The 11,128-nt window shown below is 46.8% G+C and overlaps 1 protein-coding gene across 1 annotated transcript; it reads right to left on the reverse strand.

The window, feature by feature from the left end:
- Positions 1 to 792: 792 nt before the first annotated feature.
- LOC149866619 (C->U-editing enzyme APOBEC-1-like) lies at positions 793 to 9,855 on the reverse strand. Its single transcript, XM_090043976.1, has 4 exons — positions 9,736 to 9,855; positions 5,749 to 6,146; positions 4,465 to 4,583; positions 793 to 2,985 (listed from the first exon to the last, which is right to left on the reverse strand). The coding sequence occupies exons 1-4, from the start codon at positions 9,765 to 9,767 to the stop codon at positions 2,971 to 2,973; spliced, it is 564 nt and encodes a 187-aa protein (XP_089900102.1). The 5' UTR covers positions 9,768 to 9,855; the 3' UTR covers positions 793 to 2,970.
- Positions 9,856 to 11,128: the final 1,273 nt, after the last annotated feature.

An 11,128-nucleotide genomic window follows, 5' to 3' on the forward strand; every position in this document is an offset into this window, starting at 1 on the left:
CAAACATTAAAAAATTATGAGTCATCCTCCTCTAAAGATCCCCTAACAACTATGAAACTATGAAACATTATGAACCTGGCTTCAAAATAAAGTGGGTTTTTTTTAAATCACTAAAAGCAGGGGCTTATTTTGTCTTATGGTATTTTAGTTGGGTATCTTAGTCTTTCCAACTTTCCTATGCATCCACAAGTGCAAGAACATTACTAAAAAAAAAATTAAATAATAAAAAGAGCTATTTCCCCATAATCCAGAAACTGAGATTTTATAAAGCAAACAGCAAGCACTGAGAGTCCTGCCATGCAGTTGTGAAAGAGGGCAATACTGTAGTCAGCATTCAGTTTGCTGTGAAGAGAGATGGTGGGGAGGAGGCCTTTGGAGGGGGCGGGCGGGGAGGAGGGTTAGGGAAGCAGTGATATGCCTAACTCTGCATGGGGAATTGGAGACTGCCGAAAGCAGTGGTTCTCAACCATCTTAGACTCACGGCACCCTTGGATAGACTTGCGGCACCCTTCAGAAAATGCCAGCTCTACCTGCAGGTTCTACCTGCTCCTTCAAAGACTTTATTCCTCCTACCCTCCTCCCACTGCCCCCAGCAGCCTACATATATAAGCCTGCCATGAGATAGCTCCAGTTCTCAGCCTCTCATACCTGCTTCCTGACCAGGGCAGGATTAGACCCTGTTTGGCTAAAAAAAAGTTTAGAGCCAATTTTTCAGAACCAACCGGTGGGTTTTTGGGGGGTGGGTTTTGCCTGTTTTGGTTTTTTGGGGGGGGAGGTGGGGGGGAAGGGAAGCAGGGAATGGCAGCTGAAGACATCAGGAAGAGTTTTCAGGAAGGGCTGAGCACACCCCTCTGAGAGCCATGCACCGTTAACAGGTCTCCAGAAGGGCACCTAAGAAATGATGCACTCAAACTCTCTGGTTGCTTGCAATAGGCCACAAGACCATCTTGCGTTCTTGCAGTGGGGAACTCACATGACGGAGTGATGTGCGCTGTAAGAGCATGGATAGACAGACAGACAGATCAACAGCCAGAAAACCCAGTCAGGAAATATCCAACTTCTGGTACCTACAACAACAGATCAACCATGATCGTGCATTGAAATCAGATTGCATTGGTCCAGATTTCTACCTCAGTAGACCATCCGTTTGTTTCTTTTTTTATTAGCAATAAGTGTAAACATAACTTACATATGTTTTTTTACATTTATTATCCTTGGTTAAAAAAATTATGACAAGAGGGATGTAAGAAAAACAAAAAACTTTGTGGAAACTGAACATCCCAACTTGCCTTTGAATTCCAGATCTCTCAGGTGGGATTTTGCAGGCAAGATCTAACATATCACCTTGCTTCACTGCTCAGGAAAGGAGAGTTTGCTAGCACTCAGAGGAACAGATTAGGGCTGTATTGTTTGACCGGGGACTATTTTCTGTGAGGGTGGGTAAAGAGGCAAACAGCATGGCTGTCTCCAGGTCTGAGGCTGAAACTACAAACTTTCCTCGTTGGACAGGAAGTGTAACAGAGACTCCATAAGCACAGCGGCTGATTTAAAATATGTTTCTTTAAGTAAAACTTGTTCTTTCTCTCTCTCAAGGACAGTCTGTAAAGAATGCCTTTCTGGCCCTGCAAGACACATGGGGCAGAGTCACGGCGCCATGAAGTTGTGTTTCTAGTCAGTGAGATTACTCTGGAAAAATGGCACATCCTGACTCCACAGTCAGATGCCAGGCTCCCTTCCAGGACAGACCACTGATGCCGTTGACTGCAGTGAAGATTCATTTGTAACAATGTACATGAGAGGAGAACCAGACTCAGAGTCAGAGCCTTGGAAATGAGTGACTGAAATAAGCAAAAGCCAAGGCACACCCTGCACAGTATGGCTTTGAGAGAGGGCACTGGACAGTAATCCAATTCACATGTCCTCCAGGGAATGACTACTGCCTGGCAGGGTGTCTACACAGCACAGGGCAGTGAGTCCTAGGAGCAGCCTAGCTCCACATGAACTAATGCACCCTGGTTTACTACACACCTCAATTATCTCTGCAGTGCTGCACGGTGGGCCTGTGCGAGTAGGCAGCTATTTGATCCAGCTTCAGATCCTAATGAAGCTAGCGGTTCGATCTGGATATGCTGCTTCGGACGCCAAAGCGTCCAAAGCTTCTCTGGATCTGAAGCAGGGTCCAAAGCCTCGCACAGCCCTACCGTGCAGGACCATGGAGACAGACCCGGAGTTCCAGCTGCAGGGCAGGGCTCTCAGTAAAAATGCAGCATTTCTGTGTGTCAGTGAAGCAAATCTCTTTGGCAGGCTCTGGATAATCGTGGCCATGAAATCTGGTTCTTACCATTTCAGGGGTTTTCTGCAGAGGGCACCCATCCCAGCACTCCTCCACTCAGGTTGTCTTTGAGATTTGACCAGATTGCTTTGCACAGGCTGCTAGCTGGAGCAATGAAAAGGGAGCAGCCAAGAACATAGTTATGCTTGCTAAGATGATTATCAATGTTTTTTAAGAGTGGTGGCAGCTGGACAGCAGCGTGACCCCTGGCATGGACCCAGCTCTGCTAGCAGAAGGTGACACTGTACCACTTCCCCCAGACACAGTGTCTTTCCCATAGGTTTTGCTGGCAAAGCTATATTAGCTATGGACTACACTCCATTTCCAACACAGCTCTGCAGTCAGAGTTTGGTAATGCAAATGAGGACAGTCACAGGATTAAGTTGTCTGGTGCATTTCTACTTGATGATTGAGTGTAGCCCAATCATCAAGGACCCACCAACAGAGAAAACAAAGAGCAGTAGGACTGGGATAGTGTTTCCCAATGCAAACATCATCCTTTCATCCCTCCCTTCCCCCCCTCCATCCCCCAAGTTCTGGAGTTTCATTTCAACAGCTCAGCCCCTGGTTTCCATTGTTTGGGGGAGCTTTTGTTCCAGTGTCTTCACAGCTATCCAAGGAGACCTTTTGGGTGGGACTCACGGATTCCTGCCCTGCAAGGGAATATTTTGGTGGGAAAAAAAGGATCTGAAATTAATTTCTTTCCTAGAGAGTAGCAGCAAAACATTTGTGCATTAGACCCACTCTGGTATCAAATGGAGAGGGCAGGGACTCTTTCTATGAACTATAGTGATTCATAATATTTCTTTAGGTGGGGCTCAGACCCAGGACAGTGGACAAAGAAGTTCTGGGACGTGCTTCATAATTACATGGGCTCGCTGTTTGGCCTGGTCAGCAATTTTCTGACCAAATGATATCGTGAGAATTCTTAAGTTTCTTTCTCATTGTGGAAGGAAAGCAAATCATAGATGCTCCATCAGGCCAAGCATCTCATTTTTTACCAGCCTCTGCTCCCCATGCACTAGCAGTGCATTACTGATGAAGCCCTGAACCTAACAGTTCAGATATCAGGAAGATTTCAGAGGAGGGTATAGGCCTGGTAAGTCCCGCTTGGCCAGAGTAATGTCATGAAGGTGTGAGGGGGAGAGCACACAAACACCAACAGACTCCCTTTATGCCTGAAGAAGGGTGTTGTGCCCAAAAGCTTGTGAAGAACAATTTTTCCAACTATTTAATTGGTCTAGTAAAAGATATCACATCTACTCAAAGAACCTTGCCTGCCTATGCTGGTGTGAGTGGACATGACTGAGTTGAGCAAGTATTGGGTTGCTATAGAGGGTTAGCATTTTGTGGGCACTAACTGCAGTGTTAGGTTAACCAAACCTGGAAAAGCATACATGACTAACAACCTGTAGCCAGAAGTATAAAAAAGTTGTATAGCTGCAAGGGATCAAATCACTTGAGACTCCACTGAGCAGTTTTGACCATCATGAGTCCCTGAGGAAGCCAGAGTGCCTGACCTGCTCACCTAGCTTCTCTTGACTCCAAGACTACATAAGCATTATAGTATTGTTGTAAATAAGTTAATGTTTAAGCATATCCCAATAAAGGTTTTGATGTATGACTAGAATGATCTCAGTGATCATTAATCTCACTCTCCACCGCAGCTAAAATTTAGAGTAAGTAACAAGGACATCTCAACCCCATTCAAAGAGTAACAGGGATGGGGATTTCTAGCTCAGGTGGTAGCAGGGGAGGCCTTAGGCTGACCGCAATTTTTTTAGTGCAAACAGACAATAGGAGAAGCATGTGCTATGTAGCGGTGGAAGCTGTATTCCCAAGGGAACTACAGGAGGATGGGTCTTTAGAATAAGACCCAGACATTTGGTACTCTGGAGTGTGCCTGGTGTAAGCCACACACTGCAGCTGGCCTTATACAGCGGCAGAGGAAAGCCCTGCAATGTTTGTCCCTTGGAGGAGCAGTGCAGCTTTTACTCCTATGCTTTTCAGTTAAGCAAACCTCAGCACTTCAGTACAAGGAGGCCTTTTCCAGCTCTATTCAGTCTCTTTTTCTGGGACATGGGGTCACTCTGGGGTTCAGTTTCCCCACCCTCCTTCAGAGATCTACTAACCCAAAAGATGTCAGACAGGTGCAAATAATTCTCTCTTATCTGTTGATCAAAGTGCCAGGGCCAAAAATCTTCATTTCCGTTCTGTCTATTGACAAAGACTTCCCAACAGTAGTTATAATCTGGAGAAATAAAAACAGTCAGTCCTGTGCTGAGGAAGGCATCACTGGTCCTGGCACTCTCAGCCATCAGCCAGGCTTAGGGGACTAAGCCTATCCTATGCTGTGCAGCGGGCTCCTGTCACACACACAGGCAGCATGGCCAGGCCCAGTTGATGGAAGCTGGGAGCCCATGGCATCTGGCGCACGTGCTCTCCATAGCTTTCCTATCACTCTGCCCCAGGCACCTCTTGTCAAACCAGTACCCCTAAACTCAGCTGACTTTTTGCCACTGGGACAAGTTGCTCATTTTTTAAGGGGAAGTTGAATATCCTCTCCCTCTTCGGGAAAACCAGCAGCAGCAGTATAGTATTTTCAGGGAGGGGAGATTTTGCATCCAGGCTGAGCTGGCAGGGCATCCCCTCTAAGCCACTGTAGTCAGGCTGGATTAACCCTGTAGTGGGTTCAAGGCAAACGAACTCATAGGCCCCCAGCTGAAGATGAAATGTTTACATTACTTTTTTCACTCAATAATTATAATATGTAAAATAAGTATAACTGAGCCCCTTTTTTACTTAGGGCCCTAGGCATGTGCCTAGTTTGGCTATGCATTAATCTGGTCTTGACTGTAGTCAAGGGGACACTATTGGAAGAGGCCCATGAAGGAGTGTGATCCCTTCCTGGTGTTCCTTGGTATGTTAGGCGCAACAGCCGTGCTGGTCCATCTTCCCCTAGCGTAAGGCACCCCAGTGCATCTTGGCCCTGAGTTTCCACCTCTAGAAAAAAAATGGGCACTTCCCCTCATGGTTTATTAAGCCCCCAGCCTCATCATGAGGATGAGAAGGTACCTGCGAGCATGCAGATTTTGGGGGCATGCATGCCTGGACCTTAGTCAACAAGGGACCAGGAGGCACAATTATGTGACAGGCACCAAGGGAAGGATGGAAAGTGGAGACCTCAAAGGGAAAAGTTCCACACCCTAGTGCAATATCCCCCCGCCCCAAGTTTGGGGGCCAGTCTGGTACCACTGACCTGCACAGGAAAGTCTCCATGGCCCATTCCACAGCCCCACTGGGACCAGTCAACACCCCAGCTAAAACCAGTAGTGCCCCCCCCAACAGGGTGTTCTGTGGTCCAGCTGCCAGACAGCTCTGGCCTTTCCAGACCCACTAACCCCATCAGCCATTACCTGCGATGTCCATGACTCGGATGATGACTTTTTTTGCCCTCAAGAGCCTGAGACCCTGGCGGTTCTCCTCAATGTTGTGGTTGTAGATTCGTGCCACGTAAATTGTTAGTTTCAAATAAGGGTGCTTCTCTAGGAACGTCACAATTTCTGAGGAGCAGTTTGCACAAGGACTCCAGGACAGGTACCAAGTGACATAGCAGGAAACAGAAGGTCTCTTACTTTCAAAGATGCTTTCCATGAAGTATTGTTCAGCATGCAAACCCTCAGGCTGATTTCTGCACCAGTGTAGCCAGGGTTTGCCATACTTCCCCCACTTTATCTCACAGAGCAGGTGTGTGTCATCTGGCCTGACATTTGGGCTATAATTATTTGTAAATGCGTTTCTTGAAATATACCACCTGGAAGTGGAGGGAGATTGCAGGAGTCACTGACTGCAGCTTCACCATGAGCAACTCTTCAGTCACAATCAGGACATAATGAGAGGGATAGGGAAGGAGAGGAAAACACATGGAAAGATCAAGGGAGATGCTGACAGAGTGAGGGGGCAGTGGGAGCAACTGTTACAGAGAATAATAAAAGCTAGAGCTGCCATCATAGAAATGTAAGGGAAGTGAAACCTGAGCTGTAACCCAGCATCCGTCCTTGTTGCAAGCTGGTATGGAGCAGGTGGAAGCTGCAGCTTTCTAATTCACCCCAAGCTGGTTTAGCCCTATTGCTTTCTTCATCACAAGCCCTGGCATGTCCCCACAGACCCCTTCTGACTTTGTTTCACCCCTTTCTGCCATGTTCAGGGACTGAGCTCTCAGGTTTGCACGCACGTCATTTTGATACTTTGAGCATTTTTGAAAAGGAGAAAACCACTGATATGTAGTTGATTAAGTTTTTCCTGAGGTGCCCTACAGTATTAGCACCATTAGGCATATGAACAGTTCCACATGATTCGTAAAATAAATTCAGTGATTTCAAATAGGAATCCACTATGTCAAAAACCTACTGCTATAGCTCCTGCTGTAGCAAAATGGGCTCAGGCTGCAGCAGCCTCACATTGGGAGCCCCCACAGATGCCCTGTTTGCTCTCCTCCAATACATACAGTTATGCTCTTGGCAAAGGGCAGTGCCTGTTGTGGCAGACTCCCTGAGAAGGATACCATTCCACCTGCCCCTTGCTCTCTACATATACAGCTGGGTATGAAGCTGCACCTGTCTGGCTCCGCTGCCCAGGCAGGATGGAGCTGCACCTGTTGTGGCCCAAACATACTGCTCATATTTGCTGCCAGGTGCCCCACTTGCCCTCTCCAGCAGTTACGCTGCTGTCCTGAAAGACAGAGCAGGAGGGAAAGTGCTGTACTCATCACCCGGTCTTTTCAAGGAGAAACATTTGATGCAGACATTCCCTTTTCAGTATTGTCTATGAAATTGCACAGAAGCTGCAAAGCACTAGGGATGGAAGAATAAAGGAGAGTGTTAATGTGTGTGTAAAATTGCACACAGTGGAGATGTGCCCTTGCATATTCTCCCTCAAGCCTACTGAAAAAGGGTGGCATAAAAGGCGCCTAGAGGAGAAGTGTGAACAACCCTTCAGGCAGGAAATAGAGCCAGACAGCCCCACAGGGCACTGCATAAGGACAGCTTGGGAAGTAGGGCATGAGCTCTGAGTGCTACCTAAGGGGAGAGGGGTGCTAGAGTGGATCAGAGGGCATGTCACCCTCCCATCCTTTCTTCTTCCTGCACTTGCCCTGAGCTTTCCAGCTCCAGCTCCAGCTCCAGCTCCAGTAGCAATGGCAGCATTGCTCCTGTGTCCTGCCCTGGAGCCTCTGGAGCTAGACATGGTGCAAAGAGAGAGGGGAGAGGAACTGCCTCAGGTGCAGAGCTGGCCACTTAGGCCTCTGCACAGGGCTCCTTTGGGAAAATACCGAGTGACCCCAGGCCCGAGGCCCCACCCAGCAACCTAGGAAAAGGGATTACTTCACCTGGGTTCCCTTCATGAGCAGCTTGCCCACCCGCACAAGCAGTAAGTCCAAGGCTTTAAGGCAAAGAGAAATGTACTGAGCAGGAAAGGGAAACATGGCAAAAACTTTGGGAGAGCCATTGATGATCAACTCCATGATTAGGAGAGACCCTCACTTCCCCTCCAGGGTGTCTTAGCAATAAACCCCAGCTCTCCTCTCATGATGGTGTGGTCAATGAGGCATCGAGCCACATCCTTCCTACCCTTCTCTCTCTCTCTTTCTAATTTTCATTGTTCTTTTTAATCCAACACAAAAATCAGAAATACATATACATATCAACCTGAACTATGTATGTGTCTGTCTCAAACAATAAGTAATAAAGCACTCTGCTTGCGGTCATATCTCTAATGCCAGTGGCTTTGGAGAGAGCTGAGTAGCATGCAGTGTCCATGTCACAAGGGCAGTGCCCTTGCAGGGGCTCCCACTTCTCTCTGTCGACTCCAGGGGTGGTCAAAACAAGGCATGTGTGCCACAAGTGACACAGGTAACCTATGTGTGCTGCACTTGGTGGACTGAGGAGGGGAAAAGAAGCACAAAGGCAGATAGGGCAGGGAGCAGAAAACAGAGCAGCTCACTGAGCAGGGGAAGGGGATTGGGGTGACAGTAGGGGAGCGTGTGAGGCTACTTTGTAGCACATCTGTCAAAAAGGTTGGCCCCCACTGGTCTACTCTGTGCCTGACTCAGCACTGCTTCCCCCTGCCACTCCAAAGTGTGCTTACCATACATCTTGCATACCAGGGACACTTATTACAATCCTGATGTCTACTTCTAGTTTACAGTCCCTTTCTGTCTCCCTAACATTTTGTAGCCTTTGTGCAATTGTATAATTGGCTTCCTTTAGAAACACACTCAATGCATATATTCCTTTTAAAAATCCATGATTTTATACACACCTATACAAATAATAAAAATACACACAGACGTGAACATATATTGGGTGCTTCCTGATGTTGCTGTTTTTCAGACTTTATCCAGTTATCTGACAGAGAACATTTACAACTGAATTAACTTCATTTCATTTACACCAACCCACCAGCTGCATGAAAACAATTCTCAAAAAATGCATTTTTAATATATATATATTATATATATATATATATACACACATATATATGTGTGTGCGTGTGTATGTATATATATGTGTGTGTGTGTATATATATATATATATACATATATATATATATATATATATCTCTCAATCAGTGATTCTCAACTGGTATTCCCCAAGATCTTTTGACTGATGCCACAAGCAGATATGAAAAGATTGGGGCAGGCTCAGGCTTGTCCCTGCCTGGCTGCTGCCCTGCCCCCACTGCTAGGACCTTTTGCAAGCAAGCACTGTAATAAATACATTATTTTTTGAAATGGGGTGCCATTCAATTCACAAAAGTTATGAAGCAGTGCCTCGACTCAAACAGGGTGTGCCTGGAGTCTGAAAAAGCTTGAAAACCACTGATATATATGAAAGCTTCTCTTTTACTCCTTCATCACTAGGGCTTTGCAATGTTTGTTAAGAGTTTACTACACTTTCTTTAAAAGGAACATTCTGCACAAAAATATTTGTTCTTGATATTTAACCTTATGCTTTACTTTTCTCTATCATCCATGCTGCATTTGGAGCTGAAGAGAGCAGAAAATGTGGTATCAAGTATTATATTTCAAGGAAAAGAAGAGAGATGTAAAATCTTGCCCCAAATGGCATGCATGTATGTAAAACAGCCCTACGTATTTTAAGCTGAGAGATCAGAAGAGAAACCCAGATCCATGTGACACAGGAGAAGCAGAACAAGCCCTACAGAGGAAAGAGTGGCAAATCTTAGTTCCTTCAAAGCAGAGTTGCAAGAAAAAGCAAAAGTGCCCTGGCCAGGACAGTCTCCATTGCTCTCAGCTCAGATCTGTTTGCAGGGAGATGAGATGCAATTCTCTACAATATCATGGAGTTCACACTCACACAAGCTTGCCAAAGGTGGCTTCTTACCCTCTCGTTTCCTCCTCGTTGTTGCCAGCCATGGCTGCTGTCTCTGAGCAGCTTCTGTTACTCTGCTATGTTTTAAAATCGAAACTTAAACAAAGGAAGGAAGCACCATCCCAGCCAATGACTGTAGATTCAGCCCTCTCCCCACAGAGACATCTGAGACAGAAGCATTCCTCCTGTGGGCTATTCCTCTACCACAGTGATTTTCAACCAGGGTACGCATGTCTTAGGATCCTTTCAAGGGTGCTGTGGGGTGCCACGCACCGCGGCGTGCACGCATCAGCTCCAAAGGGGAACGTTACGGTCCACTACAAGGTGACCGTAGCCCCGGGTATCAATTGGACGCTCTTGGCCAATGATGACGATTACATCACTGAGGTTGAGGAGTACCAAATTCTCAGAGCGGAAGGCACTTACGATCATGCCGTGAGCGATAGACTTTGAATAGACTTTGTGTTTGTATTTTCTAATATTGTGGGATCGCTAGATTGTGAGCCAGGAAGGCATCCCATCCCTGCAGAGGTATGGGAGGCCTTGTGTGGACAGGCAGAAGTTCCTCATTTTAACCCAGGACGAATAAAGAGTTGCTAAATGGAGGAAAGATCTCTTTCTGGATTTCGGTGGGTCCCACCTACCCAAAAAAGATTCCTACAGTTTTGGGAGCTAGGGTCCCAGAAAACTTTGTTGTATTCCCCTCAGTGTTCTTGGAAAGATTTGTAGTCTTGCAATGGGAAATTCATGTCACCCAGACACGTCCGTGGTGCAGCAAATGGGCAGAGCCCATTCTATTGGCCTGGCTAGGAAATCCCGGATTCACAGGAAATTTCATAGAGATGCAGCAACCGTCCTGGGATCAGTGGGAAGTGCTGGAGTGGCGCTTAACCAAATGGATATAGAGGTAGTGAGAAATAAGCTTGCTAGGATGGGACAACTCACCTGCCAAGCATTAGAGGGTCAAACTGTGGCTAATGCGGAAAACCAGGAGAATCATGTTAAAACTGTAACAGTGGCAGTGCAGTGCAAACCTAAGTCTTACACCAGTATGAAAGACAGGCGCTTTGGATCAAGTCAGGGGATCCAGCAGTCATATCCAATACGCAGAATGGTGCCCTGGGTGTAAACCCCTGTTTGCGAAGGTCATCTCCTCTGGGATTAACAAGCCCTTGAGAGGATATATTCATGGAAGATCAGTGGGGGTGGAGACCAGAACCTGGCCCCTTTATGACTATGTCCCAATCCCTCTAGTGTTGGCAGGGAGGATTTGGGCCCCCAGGTCCCCTGGTAAATGGGTGACTCAGGCAGGAGAGCTCCTAGACCCCAGAGGGTGCGAACAATGGGGCCGTCGTGAATGGATGTGCTATCATGAAAATTTCCTAATGGACCCTTGCCGCCAAAT

This window comes from Crocodylus siamensis, chromosome 4 (genome assembly GCF_052110815.1).
Source record: "Crocodylus siamensis isolate JL-2025a chromosome 4, ASM5211081v1, whole genome shotgun sequence".
Lineage (NCBI taxonomy): Eukaryota > Metazoa > Chordata > Crocodylia > Crocodylidae > Crocodylus > Crocodylus siamensis.

What these genes read in the sequence shown, in the direction of transcription:
- LOC149866619 (XM_090043976.1), bottom strand. Translation starts at nt 9,767, where the DNA reads ATGGCTGGCAACAACGAGGAGGAAACGAGAGG. An exon ending in AACGAGGAGGAAACGAGAGG is followed by an intron (nt 6,147 to 9,735) that starts GTAAGAAGCCAC and finishes CTCCACTTCCAG; the next exon opens with GTGGTATATTTCAAGAAACG. An exon ending in CCGAGTCATGGACATCGCAG is followed by an intron (nt 4,584 to 5,748) that starts GTAATGGCTGAT and finishes TTATTTCTCCAG; the next exon opens with ATTATAACTACTGTTGGGAA.